Source organism: Oncorhynchus masou, chromosome 24, assembly GCF_036934945.1.
Source record: "Oncorhynchus masou masou isolate Uvic2021 chromosome 24, UVic_Omas_1.1, whole genome shotgun sequence".
NCBI classification, from domain to species: domain Eukaryota; kingdom Metazoa; phylum Chordata; class Actinopteri; order Salmoniformes; family Salmonidae; genus Oncorhynchus; species Oncorhynchus masou.
In genome coordinates, this window is record NC_088235.1 from 52,092,262 (window position 1) to 52,111,058 (window position 18,797).

The following is an 18,797-nucleotide window of genomic DNA, read 5'->3' on the forward strand; positions in this document are numbered from 1 at the left end:
TAGGGTTGAGTTTAGAGTTTGCCTGCCTGCCTGCCTGCCTCCTTCTCTGCCTGTCTGGGAGTTTACATATCTCTCTCTCTGTTTGTGTCCGTCTGTCTGTGAGTGGATATCTGTCTGTCTGTCTGTCTGTCTGTCTGTCTGTCTGTCTGTCTGTCTGTCTGTCTGTCTGTCTGTCTGTCTGTCTGTCTGTCTGTCTCTGTCTGTCTGTCTGTCACCAATTCTCCCATTGCAGCTCTTTCACCAACTGTTTTGTTTTGAATGTGATGTACAGAGTTATGCCCCAATACATATCTATACTTCAATATCCTGTCTATGGAATTGGGAAAGTGGAGGTGGGAGAGACAGGAGGGAGAGACAGAAGGTAGAGGGAGAGAAATCGATTAGAGGGAGGAGGGAAAGAAGGAATGAGATAGAATGGAGGTAGGGGGAACGAGAGAAAGATAATATGTAGAGAGTGCAGAGAAAGAGATAGAAGATACAGAAGGAGGGAGGGAGTGTCTGTGATGCCTTTCTCTATGTGTCCATATTGTGATGTTAATCTTCCCCCATTGAATGCAATTTATTCTCTTGGGCATCACCCCTGTGACACTCATCTTTTCCCATTGACTGCACTGTATCGATATAAACGTCTACCCTGTGATACTCATCCTTTTGCATCGACTACAATTTATTGGCATAAGATTCACTTGGTTGATGCTTAATTTTCCCCATTGGTTTCTATGTATTGACATGAACATCACCCCTGTGACACTCATCTTTTCCCATTGACTGCAATGTACAGAGAAATATGTCAACCATGTGACACTCAGCTTTTCCCATTGACTGCAATGTATTGCGAAAAAATGTCAACCCTGTGACACTCATCATTTCACATTGACGGCAATGTACTGAGAAAAATGTCAACACTGTGACACTCATCTTTTCCCATTGACTGTAATGTATTGGGAAAAACGTCAACTACTGTGACACTCATATATTCCCTTTGACTGCAATGTATTGAGAAAAACGTCAGCTACTGTGACATTTAATTGTTTTGCAAAAACATGCCAGGGTGACGTTTTCAGGCTGATCGACATAAAGTGAAGTTCCAACAATCAAACGCACCACATGACACACAACATACACTCCTGGAAATCTGATTTGACATCTTATCATGCATCCCGGAACACCAAAGGTCGTCTTCAGAACATGAGGGAACGCCATTTTCTTCGTGAGGGAACGTCATGATTTTGCCATCTTTCTTTTGTTATTTCCTTTCCCCATCAATATGTACACATCGCAAGACACTACAAACTACACACTACACAAACACACACACAATACACAACACACTACACACCGCAAGACACGTTCAGGTGTGTGTGTTGTAGCCCTGCCAGACCCCGCTGCTCAGTGTGATGTAAATTGTGTATGTGTAAAAAGCACTCCATAATCAGGCCATCCATCATCACAGGCTGTCAGAAGGCTCTCGCAGGGTGATACATCACGTTCTCCTGTCCTACACTACAAACTACACACTACACACAACACCGCTGCCGGGCATGCTGGGTATAGATACAGAAGCTACACCACAAGACCCGGGTAATAAAGCAGCAGTATGTGATGTGTATTTTGGAAGTATTTACATTTACAATAATCCTGAAGTAGCGCAGCCTGAAATAGTTTGAAAAACAACGCACTGCACACATTTGTTTTTTGCATTTGGATATGGCATACACATTAAACATATTTTTTTAATTCTCTATAACGTCTGGTTGAAAACACAAAATGACTTTGTAAGGGGGAAAGGGGACATAGAAAGTGAGCATCAAATACCAAAGATAGCAAACAAGATGTCTCTTTCTCTCTTGCTCTTTAAGAAGAGGATTAAAGCATGTCTCATGGTACTGTGATTGGGTGCAACTCTGGGCCATGAGAAGTGCATGTCGACGTGTCACCATCTCATCTATCATGGAGATGATCTTTGCAACAACCCTGCATAATGAAATTGGTGGCACAGACCCCCATCTGCTATCGATTTCATGCAAATGACGTTGACAGCTGATGGAGACTTGCGTTCGTGCTAAACGGTGCTGTCAGTTGATGAGTTGACAGTTCTGTAGTTGGACCGTGTACACACAGAGACAGACACAGACACTGTCAATAATCCTATAAGGGCTGATGATGACGCACACTGAGTGTACAAAACATTATGAAAGCCTGCTCTTTCTATAACATAGACTGACCAGGGGAATCCAGGTGAAATCAATAAGGGATCATAGCTGTCACTTGTTAAATCCACTTCAATCAGTGGAGATGAAGGAGACCGGTTAAAGAAGGATTCTTAAGCCTTGAGACAATTGAGACATGGATCGTGTACGTGTGCCATTGAGAGGGTGAATGGGCAAGACAAAAGATTTAAGTGCCTTTGAACCAGGGTATGGTTGTAGGTGCCAGGCGCATCGGTTTGTGTCAACAACTGCAACGCTTCTGGGGTTTTAACTCTCAACAGTTAACCTGTGTGTATAAAAAAAAATCCACCACCCAAAGGACAACTGGACACAACTGTAGAGGCGGGTAATCATGAGGTGGAGAGATTGTCTGACCTCTCACCCCTTGCTTAACAATCAAACTTGAGGACAGTGTTACTATACACCACTCATACACTTGTCACTATACTCCCTCAAACACCTCCAAACTTGATATCCTACCTTCACTTCCTCATCTCTCCCCGCCACCTTGTTCTAACCCTTTCATATTGTAGCTCTGAACTCTACGATGCCCTTGGACTGTCAACATAAATGCCAACATGAGCTTCATCTCCATATTTTAGCAGCGCAGTGCACTGTTGTGAGAGGTAGCTAAGGAGGAGAGAAGGGCGGGAGGAGTGTAGGAAGGGGAGCTGGCCCCCCGTGAAGGTTCTCAGCCACAGTGAGGAAACATGAAACCCTCCACACACATCCCATAAATCCTGTTCTGGGTGGGGAGTCTGGCTGGGGAGGGGGAAGGCACTGGCACGTTCCAGTCACGCCCGCTTCCCGGCCCGCGGCCAATCAATACCACTTTCCTGTTTTAGAGGCGGGTAATTATGAGGTGGAGAGATTGTCTGACCTCTCACCCCTGCTGCATTACTCGGCTGATATGAAGATAAATTGCCTGATTTTGGGTAAACATATGCTGCAATTCAAACTGTCAGCACTGGTTTGCTCAGGGATAATTTGTATTGATCTTCTGGCTTCTTACCCATTTTGCTTACTGACCTCATTGATAATTAGAGAGAAAGAGACACAGCGAGGTAAGGCAGGGGCTGCATTTGAATATTTCGCCAGGAATAAAAAGAGAGAATAAAGAAAGTGAGAGGAGAAAGAGTGAATGATAGACTAACAGCATTTTCTCTTCTAAACTACTTGAAGTTCAGCTTGAAACATTTCACTTGCTCAGCTCAATTACTTAAACATAACATTTTTCTCCTCACTTATGAGAAGCTATAATTGTTTTGTAAATTGTTTAGAACAAAATGTTTATCATGTAATCCACATAATGAAACAAAGTAATGCTAATCATTTTTAATTTGACAGCTGAAGGAGCAAAATTATGGTCACTTTAGCTTTGAACATGATTAAAAAATAGATGCACAGCAGAGTTCACTCATTGGAATCAAACTGTTTGGAAACTTTATTTCAGTAATTTAATATGATTGAATTTGTATACTTCACCAGGAATAAAGAGTGAATGATATAGACTACTAACATGTTCTCCTCTGTTCTTCTGAACAAGTAATTCAGCTTGACTTGTTTAGTTCAAATACTCCAACTTAATAATTTCCTCATCACTTATGAGACGCTATCATTGTTTGGAATTTAGAATAAAACGTTTGGAATGTAACAACATAAATCAAATAGAATAATCTCAATCATTTCACAGTTTTATTTGGTGTATAGCTGACAGCTGAAGGAGCAGCATTTTTGCTTTTTGAATAGGATGCACATGATAAAACATGTTTTTAAATACCAGCAGAGTCAATTCTTTGAATGCAAGATGAGTGGAAACTTTATGAATATCTCAGTCATTTCCTCACTCTACTGAGTGAACGGTCAAAAAAAGGGAATGCCTAGACTTGGTGTGCAGCTGTGGCCATATCAATTCTCATTTCAAGCACCACACACACACACACACACACACACACAATCTGCGGCAGGATTTCAATGGAATTCCTCTCCCTGGGATGTACACATCCGTTCATGCTCCTAACACATTCACTCCAGAAGGCTCCAAGCCCAGTGTCTTTGCTTAAAATGCAGAGTGGACAGCCGAACAGGCGTCAGAGCACGGTCTACTACTCCTTCTCCGTGTCCTCTAGAAATAGGACATGAGTAACCGCTCTAGAGGAACAATGTAACATGGCGGTCGTTGGCAGATGAAAATGCTTACATGACAATACGCCTGCATGCTCTCAGTATGTGGCAGTGTACTGAAGTCATGTACTGTATTTGCCTGCAGTAACAGGCAGTAGCAGAGGGAAATGTTTGAGCAAAGCAGTAAAGTGAAGGGAAATGGTTCCTTCTTAAGTCTGAAGGCTTGAATGGAAGCGTGCACAGAGTGCTAGCATTCCTGCCAGCCATTATTGGTTATTATGATAAATCTATCTTTCCAGGAGATAAAAACAAGCAGGAGATAAAAACTAGCCTTGTTGCCATTTGCCAGCTATTACTTTCGCTAATTATACTTAACTGCTTGGAGCTTATCTCCACTCCTCCTACACCATTGAGCATTTTTTCCTTTCCCCTAACACAAATTATACTGCGGTGGAGAGGGAGTTGGAAAGGGAGCAGATAAACAGAACGGGGTGAAGTTCATTCAAGTGTCAGTGATTTTGAACTTGTGAGAGTGTCCAACTTAAGCCTCATGGGCACCTGAGATCATCTTAAAAATGCAGCACCGATATGGGTCACACATAGTATCGTTATCACCACAGGAAATGACATCCTCTCACTGACGTCAATAGCGTCAAACACGGAGGGAAAAAGGCCAGTGTCACTCAGGGGTTATTGAAAGTAAATGGATGAATGGAAACAGGTGACAACATTGAAGCTGCAGGGACAACATGAACGCAATCTGGGAGACAATATAGAGGTCATGATGTTCAGCAATATCGATGTCCGCTGTGGAGACAGATCTAAAAGAAGCATGCAGGCAGAACCCACCATCAGACCAAACCAACCAATTGTAACTCACGGCAAACCCACGCAAACCAAAGCAGTGTATTTACCACTGACCATGTTCTTTCCATCCAATCCAAGCTATCGCTGAGTGATTCCATCTCCAGTCTCAGGTTGATCAGAAAATTCAAACTTCAAAAGATCTGTAGTTCAGTACAAGATTAATCAATAGAGAGAAATCAATGTTCATTGAAATTTCATGAACTTTGATCCGATACAGACAACGGGAAAAAAACAAGTTACAATTCCACCAGATATTGCTTCTGCAACAGATCACATGTAATTAACACAGGTTAAATGGGAGTGGTTTACTGTATCAGTTCACAATTATCATACCTTCGAAATTCACTTTATCTCTGTATTGGAAATGGGTGAAAACACCTCTTCTCTTCCCTTCAATGACATCTAAAGTGAGTGTCCCACTCCTCTAAGGACGTAGAGGGGGACTTTCACACATTACCGTCCAACTGAAATCAAATGGCCTCACCTCACAGCTGATTGCAGGCGCAAATTCATATTGTAAAATGAAGATCAATACATGGACGGGGCCCAATCGATGACAGCTAAATTACGGCCGCATTTTCCCCCTCATTCAAGATGAGTTGTGTTTTCCTCTCAAAGTCAATACCATGCAGCCTCTCTCATTCATTTCTCAATAAACTTGCCGATGAATTTCAATCACAGGCGGTGGAGGTAGGGCTGGGGGGAGAAAGGGGATGGGGAATAGGGGGATGGGAGTTCTTTTAAAGGCCGTTGGGTGTGGAACATAGTGAAAATGGGGCACGGAGGGGAGGGAGGAGAGATCCTCATCTTTCAAGAGCCTCCTTCCTTCCCATCTATCTTTTTTGCTGCACAGAATAATACTGTGCCTTAGTGGGGACTACCCTTATGGTGTACCATTACCAAACACACGTAATAATACAGTTGAACATCAAGTGGTGCCAATTAAATACAATTAAATACAAATAAATGTATAGTCCTTTCATTCTTATAGAGAAACACCCCTGCACTGATACTGTGCAATGGCTAAAAAACTGTCACTTATTTCAATCAATTTTCCATAGCTGGATTTCCCAGGTCTCTTAATTATTCCACTATGTGAAATATATAATGTCATGGTGCACTCCTCAAAGTCTACCTGACAAACTGCTTGACAGTGGGGAGTGGTAGAGTGTGTGTCACGTCAACCCTCTAATTGGACGAAAGGACCTTCCTCCTCAATCCTTGACGCTATCTGCACACGCTCACAAAGGCTTTCTGCCTGAGCCTGTCTAAGTAGGTGACAAGTGTCTCAGTCACTCCGGAGGAGCTAGAGCTGAATACCAGGCATGTAATGAGAAAGACAGACTGGGAGACAGGTACTGGGACGTGAGCTATAGGTCGCTATTCATAGAACATTTATATTACGGTGCACTACGCCCTTACACTAAAAGAGATCCCATTGAAAGACCCTCTTAAACAGATCTGTTTACATACCTCTGTGAATGTCTTGATTACAGCGTATCTTATAGTGTGTCTAGGCCACACCCCATCCCTGACTAGCTGCTACCAAACCCTGCCCTGCAGGGGAGGAAATCGTGAGGAAGCTCTGTATCTGATCTGCGCCAAATCCGGAACTTCAAAGAGCGTCTCGGCTGAAGGGCGGAGGGGAGCTGTAGGGTTAGGCCCGATACACAGACTGAACAGCACAAGGCCTGGACTGATGTGCTTTGATAAAGGAGTCCATTTGTACTGAACTGCATTTTCTTGTTGTTGTCAAGAGCCAAGAATTTCTGCTTGCAGTGGGGCAAAGGGTTTCATTTGAGATTTGAAGATCTCTTTGTATCTCTGCCCAGCTGAGTGAGGATAAAGTGTTCAGTCAAGGTGCACATCAATATGCACAGCATTACATTTACAATGCATAGGATCTTGATGATCCTCACAGTAAATATTAACCCTCAAAAGAAATGTTCATAATCGTGAGTTTTGCAAGTGGTATAGGATAGCATTACTACTTGCAGAATATATACAGTATTAACACCTTCTGTTTCCATCCACTACCAGACTGACATTTCTTGGTCTCTAACAGTATTGAGTGAATCCCCCATGACCCCTTTGTCCTTATGTTGATGAATGACTACCTTATACCCATGTTGTCCGATTCTGGTGCAGTGGAGTCGATACTGTCACCTTGACAAGAAAACTTTGTGATTCATCAGCCTCCAAGGATGTCTAGCCTCAACCCAAATCTGGCAAGAGACGCTCACTGTATGGGGCATCATCAGCAGCATCATCCAAAATCCTTCACCCAGACCCAGTGTGTTAAATAGCAGCCCTCTGTGAGGTCGGATAAATGGTTCTCGTTACAGTCAGCCTTATAGGGAGGAAAAAAAATAAAACACTTGACTTGTACTAATAGCCCAGAAACCAAGCTGGTCACCAAAGGTCTGAAGATGAAGCACCCTGTCACTTCCCAGCTTGGGAAATTAGCAAATAATGTTCCCTTCCCACTGACAAATGTATGACAGCTACTCTTTGCCAGTCATTCTCTCCTAACATTATGATGCATGTCCCGGATCCCCACTAGAGGATACAGGCGAAGTGTAGTGACCCTCAATTTACCCATGACAAATGGGGTCCTGGTAAATGTGCGATTTCTGGGGCGAGGTAGGGGTTCATTTGAACACAATCCCGGGTATAGGGATGTCACTGATTAGGATAAATAGTAGCTGAGTGTGTTAGCAGCAGTGCTACCACTTCATATCACTCAGGGTCTCCATATGGGTCCTGGGAGGTTAACTGTCATAGAAATCAAGTCAAGATAGAAACTGATGCAATTAGAGTTTCAAAGTTACTGATAGTTTTTACTGATAGTTTACTCTTTTGCACGGGTGTCATCTACTGTAACGTTAAAGTAAAAAAGCAATCACATAGATTTACTAAATTGAAGTCACCAAGAGGACCCTTTATAAAAGCCCTTTAAGAAAACACACAGATCCTTTATGCAGTGCTTAATAAAGTGTGAAGTATTGACCTAAGGACAGCTGGACCTGTCTCCCTTTGATTTTCTACAACCTTGCTGACAGTTTGATCCTCTGGTCACCCTGACCAATGGATAACCAATACATGGATCGGTTACAGGACAAACCACCTCCATGAGACAATAATACACCATGTCCTTACCCTAAAGTAGAGTAATGCTGTAAACTTTGATACACTAAAGGCCCATTGCAATCAAACATTTGATTTCTCTGTGTTTTATATGTATATGTAGGTTGGAATAATACTGTGAAATTGGGAAAATTATGATAATGCCCTTTTTAGTGTAAGAGCAGTTTGAAAGGACCACCTGACATTTCAGCCTGTTTTGGTGGGATGGAGTTTTGGCCTGCCTGGTGAGGTGATTAGTTAATACACCAATAAGAAAGAGAGTTCCAAACCTCTCTGCCAATAAAAGCACATTTTCAGTTTCCCCCTCCCCGCTCAGACCACTCAGACAGTCCAAGCAAAATTCTTGCTTGAGAAATTACTCTTCACTAAGAAGCTATTTTTATTTATTTTTGACCATTTTAATTTAAAACAATCACAGTAAGGTACTTAATTGTTATCCAGAAATTAAATGATATTGAGATAAAAACAGCAATGATGGCCACAGTGATAAACACACTGCTAGCTACATAGCTTAATAAAGCATCCTCTGATGTTTTGTAGCAGTATGTGTCTCTGTAGCTGGTGTTTCCATGATTGAACATACTCGATGCATGCAGGATTATTGACGTACACTACGTGGTACTCACATCCTCTGAGTGAATTATTAGTTTTGGAGGTGGTCCAGAATACTAACCCAACAAACCCCACCCTCTGCCATTAGAATTGACTGCAGTCTACTCTATGTTGACTGTAGGTAATTTGTGATAATTTCTTAAATTGAGCGAGTTAAATCTTCATAATTAGGGCCGGTCGGGCGAGAAGAGTACATGAAAAGGTCTAAAAGCTCTTCTCTCAACGGCACGCCGCAAAGTCACTCTTGAATTGCAGCTTTGATAAATGAACCTTTGAAATGCACATGTTGCCCGACCACCGAAATGACATGAGCACATTCTGTACCCTTTAGATGAAGCAATTATGTTACTACGTGTCCTCTTTTTGTTGCCCGTCCATGTAGTACTTAACTGTCCGAAAGGTAATGTCCTTCTATCAACTAGCAATTACTGTACATATGCAGTCCCTGTTACTTCTGCTGTTAAGTGCCCAGAGCCCCCTAACAGTTTCATTCCTCACATGTCAACCCTGGTACCATCAGGGTGATCCACTCTGGGAATAGCAGTAGTCTGAGCAGCTAGACTTGTCTGATTGGTGTCTCTCTCTTTTAATTCACCAAACTAATCAATTGTACTGCCATTGCCTCTCAGGGTAATTGTATCTTTCTACTAACTGGAACAGAGCAGGAACCAGGGAAGGAAGAAGGAAGAAAATCAGCATAGATCCAGAAAGGGGACATGTTCCCCCAGTAAAACCGGATGGTAATCATCCCAATCCGCTTATCCTGTGTGGCTAATGGGGTCCGTTCTTAAGGGACCTGGCACTTTCACCAGGGTGCTATAGAAGCCATTAAAGTCTTAACTTATACACCTTCCCAGGCTTCACACACACAAACACACACATATGCACACATACACTCACACACTCAGCACACTGCACTCTTGTTTCATTATCCCGGTGCCTTGTTGGCCTCTGCTCTGCTGGTAGGGAGGTTAACACAGAAGTGCCAGACTACATGGTTGGAGGGGGGTTGATGAGAAACAGCTGCCCCGGAATGGAAGCGGTCTAGGGGGGGGGGGTTAAGGGGTCCAACCCACCCTTCACCCCCAGCCCTCAACTTTTTTTGTGGTTCCGCTGTGTGCCCAAGGCCAGGTCTGTGTTGAGGGGCTGAGGTAGGGTGAGAGGGGAGTGAGAGTGGTTTGACGCGTCCTTCTCATTCTAACCATCAGATTTAGAACTGAATGAGGCTTCCAGGTCAGACAGGCCTTGACCCCCATGACCTCCGCCTTCTCACCAATGATGACAGATAATACCACCACTTCCCTCTGTTAGCCAAGATAATCCACCTTTACTTATGGTGTGACACTCTCACACAAGACACTTACACACACTCACAAATACCCTGAACTCTGCATGCTTAAATTTCTCTCTAGTTCAGTCAAATTCAGTCTCGTTCAGGTTTCAATCAAATGACAATATAAATGATATATACAAAAGTATGTGGACACCCCTTCAAATTAGCAGATCTGGCTATTTCAGCCACACCCACTGCTGACAGGTATATAACATTGAGTACACAGCCATGCTAATCTCCATAGACAAACAATGACAGTAGTATGGCCTTACTGAAGAGCTCAGTCACTTTCAACGTGGCACCGTCATACCGTCATAGGATGCCACTATTACAACAAGTCAGTTGGTCAAATTTCTGCCCTACTAGAGCTGCCCTGGTCAACTGTAAGCGCTGTTATTGTGAAGTGGAAACATCTAAGAGCAACAACTGCTCAGCCGTGAAGTGGTAGGCCACACAAGCTCACAGAACAGGACCTGAAGCACGTAGCGTATGAAAAATTGTATGTCCTCGGTTTACGGCACCCACTACTGAGTTCCAAACTGCTTCTGGAAGCAGAACTGTTCGTAAGGAGCTTCATGGAAGAAAGAAAATTCAAGCCGCACACAAGCCTAACATCACCACGCACAATGCCAAGCGTTGGCTGGAGTGTTGTGAAGCTCACCGGCATTGGACTGAGAGAGTTTGGCATGAGCTCGCTCAAATTGGAAATGTGTTCTCTAGAGTGAGGAATCAGGCTTCACCATCTGGCAGTCCAATGGTCAAATCTGGGTTTGGCAGATGCCAGGAGAACGCTACCTGCCCAAATGCATAGTGCCCACTGTAAAGTTTGGTGGAGGAGGAATAATGGTCCGGGGCTGTTTTTCATGGTTTGGGCTAGGCCCCTTAGTTCAAGTGAAGGGAAATCTTAATGCTACAGCATGACATGTTAAACAATTCTGTGCTTCCAACTTTGTGGCAACAGTTTGGGGAAGGCCCATTCCTGTTTCAGCATGACAACGCCCCCGTGCATAGAGCGAGGCCCATACATAAATTATTTCTCGAGATCGGTGTGGAAGAACTTGACTGGCCGGCACAAAACCCTGATCTCAACCCCATCAACACCTTTGAGATTAATTGGAATGTCAAATGCGAGCCAGGCCTAATCGCACAATATCAGTGTCCGACCTAATTCTCAGACTAATGCTCCTGTGGCTGAATATGAGTAATGTCTGCAGCAATGTGGAAAGCCTTCCCAAAAGCTTGGAGGATGTTATAGCAGCAAAGGGGGGGACCAACTCCATATTGATGCCCATGATTTTGGAATGAGATGTTCGACAAGCAGGTATCCACATACTTTTTGTCATGTACTGTATATAAGAAATCTGCAAATTAGCAGATGCATATCTGACAAGTGAGTAAAAAATACAATTGTCAGAGTGAATTATCCTGACAAATTGAATTTAACAAAGCTAGGCAGCATCACTTTCTAATTGCAGTTCAGGGTGAGATCAAGTTGCACTTCTATAAATCCTTCCACCAGGGCCCTCCCGAGTTGAGCAGCGGTTTAAGGCACTGCAGTGCTAGAGGCGTCACTACAAATCTGGGTTCGATCCCGGGCTGTGTCACAGCAGGCCTATGCGGCAGTACCGGGAGACCTATGAGGCAGTGCACAATTGGCCCAGCGTCGTCTGGGTTAGGGGAGGGTTTGGTCGGCAGGGATGTCCTTGTCCCATTGCGCTCTAGCGACTCCTTGTGGCGGCCGGGCACATGCACGCTGACTTCAGTCGCCAGCTGTACAGTGTTTCCTCCGACACATTGGTAAGGCTGGCTTCCGGGATAAGCGAGCAGTGTGTCAAGAAGCAGTGCGGCTTGGTGGGGTCGCGTTTCAGAGGATGCATGGCTCTCGACTTTTGCCTCTCCCGAGTCAGCACGGAAGTTGCAGCAATGGGAAAAGACTGTAACTACCAATTGGATATCAAAAAATGGTAAAAAGTACCAAAAATAAACAAATAATACAAATCCTTCCACCAAACACCTTAAGTTATACAGTTCTCACTTCTCACACATTGAATATTCCAGACCCAAAGAGAAGGGTCCTGGTTAATCCATCATTACTACCTTGACACTGGGGCCCTGTTCCAGTACTGAGACAATGCATCCTTATTTCCAACCTAGCCACAGATTAAATTGACTGAATAGGTAAAAGCTATGTATGTCAGGGAAACCTCGTCGTTCATCCAAATGTATTAGATCAGCGAATACTTCAAGGAAGAAAGGAAGTAAGTATACATTTTCAAAGTATATGACCAGACTTTGAGTTCCATCCAGAGAGGATGGCTAGTCAGGGCACTAAACCCAGGGAGGAGAGGCTAAAACGGGCATTAAACCTGACTCACCGGTGTAGACAAATCTCCCAGGAGCCCCTTTGCAGAACTGCTTGGACTTATAGGACAGCGTGACCTCCACTACACCAGGGATGTGCCTGGGAGGGGTCTGGACACGGATGGCATGGGGGGTGATGAGCTGGAAGACAGGGCACAGGAACCATTGAGTCTGACCATGGCTACTAAGGTCTACTTAAGCAAGCTAATGGACATCATTGCTATGTAGTTGTTATGGTAGGGTAGCCTAGTGGTTAGAGTGTTGGACTGGTAACCTAAAGGTTGCAAGTTCGAATCCCCGAGCTGACAAGGTACAAATCTGTTCTTCTGCCCCTGAACAGGCAGTTAACCCACTGTTCCTAGGCTGTCATTGAAAATAAGAATTTGTTCTTAACTGACTTGCCTAGTAAAATAAAGGGGAAGAAGAATTAAAACAAATATAAAAAAAACAGGCTTGAAACAGTTTTAAAAAATGATATGTTTTGTAAAAACAGTAAAACACTTCAAACCTAGGCTGAAGTTCAATCAAATCAATGGTGTGACAAAACATTTTTGCATCGTCGTCAGACAACATATTGTACCTCACTCCAGACAAGCATGGTCCCGAACACGACCTGCAGGCCATCAAAGAAGTTGTCCCCAATGATGATGACAGTGGCCCCTCCTGTAGTCCATCCCTCACTGGGGCTGATGGCCTTGATGCACGGGGTGGCTGCTTAACACACAGAGAAAAGAGCCTATTCAGTCCCTACACTTCTATATAGCCTGATGTCTTTAACCCAATAGAAAGACATATCATGGAAATAAGCCTGGAGAGAGAAAGAATGATGGATTTGTCATTTTAGGCACGAGAATAAAATCATTCATCAGCAGCTTGGAGTGATGTAGTTAAGCAGAACCTTCAAATGGTTTGCTTCACAAAGGCTAAGCGCTGGACTTGTGAGTGGAAATTATTTGATGTAGCACATTATGTGTCAGGGCAAATGTAACTCTCAAAATGGATTAGGTGTAGCCCTGCATGTACAGTAGAATTTCAAAGTTGAACACATCTCAAATGAGTCAAGAATAAGGCTGTTGAATGAAAATGACAAGCCAAAGCTGTGTTGTTGGTTTCATGTCATTCCATTGTCTTTGTTCCCTGTGTTCTGGCATGTTGTTGAGAATGCAGTTTCACGTTTTACAACATTAATAAATTCATGAATTATTCAGGCTCAATTTTTGCCTTTTGTGATCGATTCAATCCATTTCACATTGTTTCTTACAATGCTTTTCATCAGCCATGACTTCTGCTCCATAGCTGTGCCATTAATCAGAATGCTGGGTGTTATTATAATCTAATTTGAGCGAGCTCATGCCAAACTCTCTCTGTCATTTGATACATTGCCTTAATATGATGTTCACCCTGACACCATGTTTACAACAGGCATAGCATGACAGCTAACCATAAAACAGCAAAATTAAATGTCGCCTTTTAACATCAATATTTTGTGAATACAATGCGAACTGCGCACACTTGTTCTTTTAACATTTTGTACTATGTCAGTTGTAAGTATTTCATATGAGCACATTGCTGTGCTACTATTATCACTCCAGTTCAGTAAATACAATAAATCACCATATCAGTATATTGTAATGAACATTACATACAAGACATCTCCCTTTGTTTGCTTTGCTGTTGGGGCTGTTCAGGTTATGTTTGCTTTCTTCCCATAAAGCGCACATGCACGCACATGTGCACGCACACACACACTAAGGGAAATCACACGCACGCACACACTATGGGAAATCACACGCACGCACACACTATGGGAAATCTGGCTTTAACAGGCGCTGTTGACTTCATGCTAATCGCCCTTACAGAATTTCATCTCTGAGGTCTGGACGAGTGACATTTGCTTTCCTTAATTGCTAAGCAGAGCATCTGAAAGAAGAGCATCTCTCTGTGGGATCGCTGCGTCCCCTCAAAGGAGCTGACCTTCATCAGTGCTGCCGATTACGGCAAATAATTCCCCCTTCAAAATTACTGTAAACAAATTGACTTTGGGGCCAGGAGAGAGAGCGAGAGAGAGAGAGAGAGAGAGAGAGAGAGAGAGGGGGGGGGGTTATTGGGGGGCAGCTGCAGCCATAACCCTACACACATACACACACCGCCTTGGAAATCCCAACGTCCCCCTCCGGTACACAGAAAGGACCCATAGAGAGGGAGCGACCAGGGGCCCTAAGCCGTCCACCCTTCTGCCTGAAAATTTGCATATGTCTCAATGCACAGACAGAGAGGGGAGCATGTGCTGAATGGGAACCGTGGCCAAGTGGATTACACAGGCAGCGCAGGCGATCTGAGGATAGACACGCACAATGCCCCGCAGCAGATGATAAACATTGCAGGGAGGGAATGAGGATGGCTGAAACAGGGCCTGACTGTGCCTCACAAAACTCATACTTTTAAATTGTTTAAACCAATATTAGTTTATTTGTGAGCCTTTATTTCTAAACGTCCCTAAGCGCATATCCAACATCAATTTTGGCTCCTTTACATGCTAATGCGGCAGGTTAGCACTGGAGTAGAGAAAACTGATGCTCGATCTGAGCTTCGGGCCAACTTCCGTCTGAAGCGCTTGTAGACCTACTGAGCCACTCAAACAGGTCTGATGTGTCCGTGGCTGTGGCGTCCTTTGTTCTGCCTGCTGAAATGTGTTGTAATTGTGCTGTGGGATGTCCAGATGGTCGGCTGATAGTGCAGCTGATGGGATTATACCTTTTACCTCTCCCTGGGCCATCTGTTACCCCTTTCTCTCTCCCTTTCCCTCTCTCCCTTTCCCTCTCTCTCCCCCTCTTTCTCTCTCTCAGGCTTTCTCCCTCTCTCTTTCTCGCTCTCTCTTTTTTCTCTCTCTCTCTCTCTCTCTCTCTCTCTCTTTCTCTGTCTATCTCTCCCTCTCTCTATCGCTCTCTCTCTATCTCTGTCTTTCTCTCCCTCTCTGACTCTCAGATGGAGCAGACTGGATTCACTTGTCTTTATTGCAATAACACTAACGGTATTACAGCAACTTGGCGTGCAAATGACTGGGGCGCTGCAGGCTCATTGCTGAGGCTTCCATACTCTCCAAGTACCTACAGGGGAGGTCAAACGTAGCTTAGGAATGCAAGGTGTGAGTGTTTATGAGGCCGCGAGTGTGTAAGTGTGTGTGTATTAGTGAAGGATTTTCTGTATATTCATGTCTAAATGCTTTTGTGACAGCTCAAACCTGCATGGTTCAGTTGTGTGTCATTGACAGAAATTCCTGTTCACCAATAGGGGGCAGCACTTCTTGAGCAGGCTGACACTGTAGCCCCAGCACTGAGACAATGAACTGAGAGTGTGCCTTGCTTTCGCAGACACACAGACAGACAGTCAGTCAGCCACATACCTGAGGCTTCTCACCCAGCAAACTCCCAGTGAAGAATGTGTTGCTAATTTAAAGCACACTCTGTCTGCCTGCCTGGTGTCAGAACTCTATGAACGGCATGGATGGGATTACATTTTATGACCGAGTATCCTGTTCTCATGTGTTATGTCTATGAGTGTCTGGAGTGGGAGACGCAAACAAGCAAAGTTTTGACTAAAGAACTATGGTACATTGGTAATATACACAAAGTGTTAGTTGTCTCCACTCGGCTACATTGGGTTGGGATGGAAAATAAATGCAGATATACTGGAAAGAAAATGTAGTATATTATAGTTAAATTAAATTGACAATTGCCAGGTGATTTAGGCACTCAAAAGCAGGACTGTTGTGTACACCTTATGAATAACTGTGTAGCTCACACAGACACCACGCTAAATTGTGTTATTGAAGGAGCTTGTTTTACAAGGCAAGCTTACTGCTCCCGTGCTAAGAAGAATGAGGAGGGGAAGATAGGGGTGGGCAGTGGAAATTTGCTTGGAACACACACACACACACGCACACTAGCGCGCGCACACACACACACACACACACACACACACACACACACACACACATACACACACACACTGTCCTGTGGGATGGGGGGAACGTAGAGGAGAGGGCTCAACCTCTTTAATTGCTCTCCTCATTAAGACTAAGGTTGTTAGGCGATTCACACCTACCCTGTCATAAACGTGAGACACAGATACAAACAGAACATCACTGAGCATAATGACTTCGATGCTCGGGGCAGGACTTTAATTATTTGATTTTGTTCTCCAGTAGTGGAGTCATTAATAAAGACAAAAACAAATAGCTTTTAGACAAATTAGCTTTTCCCTCCACTAGATATATTAATTGTCTTGTCTGGATTTTTTTTAACCCTTTTTGTATTAAACATTACATTTGCTTTTGGTGATATGACCATTAATGGTTATTAAACTGGAGAGAAGGCCATTTCAACCAGTGGTGTGTGTGTATATAAACTGTTTGCAGAGCCATAATTGCCCCTTGAAATCTGAAGATAAGCAATTTGCACAATTGGCCTGCTCTGGTTTTTCCATAATCTTTCAGCTGTTTATGCTCCCAGCTGCGAGAGGAGGCTAGGAAGGGTCAGAAGGTTGTGTTTAGTGCAGTTTACTTTTTGGATTTCCCATGGTTTGGGGGCCCTGCTTCTCACTCTGTTGGCCATGCAGGCAATCAGTCTATCATATAGAATCAGTTGGAAGAAAAACAGTCAATTCTGTTTTTCTCCTAGACCCTCCTCCCGCCCTGTCCTTCATCCCTTCATTTCTGCTCTCAACTGAAACTGCAGCACCCAGCAACAGGAAATTGACCTAACTCAGAATTCTTTGCCAATTTCATCATGTTTCTAATAGGTAAAAAAAATGTTTATGTGCCGTTAACAATTGGTCAAGATTGGAAATAGTATATCATTTTATCATCATCATAAAATGTAAATAATTACTAGCATTATTCAAATGATTAGCGCGCTATGCATGATATTGTATACTATTTCCAATCCACTACAAATATTTACATGATATATTATATATATATTAATATTTAGATTTACAACACAGAATGAGAGAGAAAAAATGTATGAATGAAAGGAAGATGAAAAGCAAATAATATGATGTAAAAGGTGCCTACCATTCTCCAGATAAGGAGGCGTACCTTCTGAAGGGTCGAGTCTGCGAGCCCTACGCCCATGTTTGGAGTTGTTGTGGACAAACATGTTGTCTGAGACAGCCAGGACGTGGCCGTCCACATTGACTGTCGTCGAGACGACAACCTGCAACAAGAGTGAAGGTAGACCGTGTCATTTAGCAATCTGTAGGAAGGGGACACAATCATGTACAAAACATCAGCTTAATCATGCTTTATTGTTTTCAGATTTAAAGAACAACCTTTCGCTCTCTCTATAATCACTTGTTTTGACCCACTCTGACAAATGTTGTGTTGATGTAATTGATTCACAAAAGACATTGATTGACTCGTCTACAGTGCCTTCAGACAGTATTCATACCCCTTGACTTATTCCATATATTATTGTGTTACAGCCTGAATTCAAAATGTATAAAATTGAGGGGGGTTTCTCAACCATCTACACACAAAACCCCTCTATGACAAAGTGAAAACAGGTTTTTAGAAACGATATCGAATGTATTGAAAATGAAGCACAGAAATATCTCATTTACATAAGTATTCACACCCCTGAGTCAATACATGATATAATCACCTTTGGTAGTGATTACAACCTGTGAGTCATTCTGGGTAAGTCTCTATGTGCTTTGCACACCTGGATTGTACAAAATTTGCCCATTGTTATTTTTAAAACTATTCAATTTCTGTCAAGTAGGTTGTTGTTGCAAGACAGCTATTTTCAAGTCTTGCCATTGATTTTCAAGCCGATTTAAAACTATAACTAGGCCACTCAGAAATATACAGTTTAGATTTGGCCTTGTGTTTATTGACCTGCTGAAAGGTGGATTTGTCCCCTAGTGTCTGTTGGAAAGCAGACTGAGACAGGTTTTCCTCTAGGACATTGCCTGTACTTAGTTTTATTCCATTTTTATTTTTTATTTTTTTTAACTCCTTAGTCCTTGCCGATGACAAGCATAACCAAAACATGATGCAGCCACCACCATGCTTGAAAAAATAAAGAGCGGTACTCAGTTATGTATTGTGTTGGATTTGCCCTAAACATAACACTTCGTAT

At 43.2% G+C, this 18,797-nt stretch overlaps 1 protein-coding gene across 8 annotated transcripts in view; it reads right to left on the bottom strand.

Annotated features, from left to right (window-relative positions):
• LOC135512314 (transcription factor COE3) overlaps positions 1–18,797 on the bottom strand; it is a 73,984-nt gene that overhangs the window by 11,572 nt on the left and 43,615 nt on the right. For 2 of the 8 annotated variants that reach the window (XM_064934228.1, XM_064934223.1), the window contains exons 8-10: positions 17,753–17,870; positions 13,235–13,365; positions 12,669–12,795 (exon numbers count right to left, since the gene is read on the bottom strand). In XM_064934228.1, the coding sequence (XP_064790300.1) occupies positions 12,669–12,795; positions 13,235–13,365; positions 17,753–17,870 (376 nt within the window). Of the gene's footprint in view, positions 1–12,668; positions 12,796–13,234; positions 13,369–17,728; positions 17,871–18,797 lie in introns of all 8 variants that reach the window. The other 6 variants (XM_064934227.1, XM_064934222.1, XM_064934225.1 and 3 more) reach the window with 3 other exon arrangements.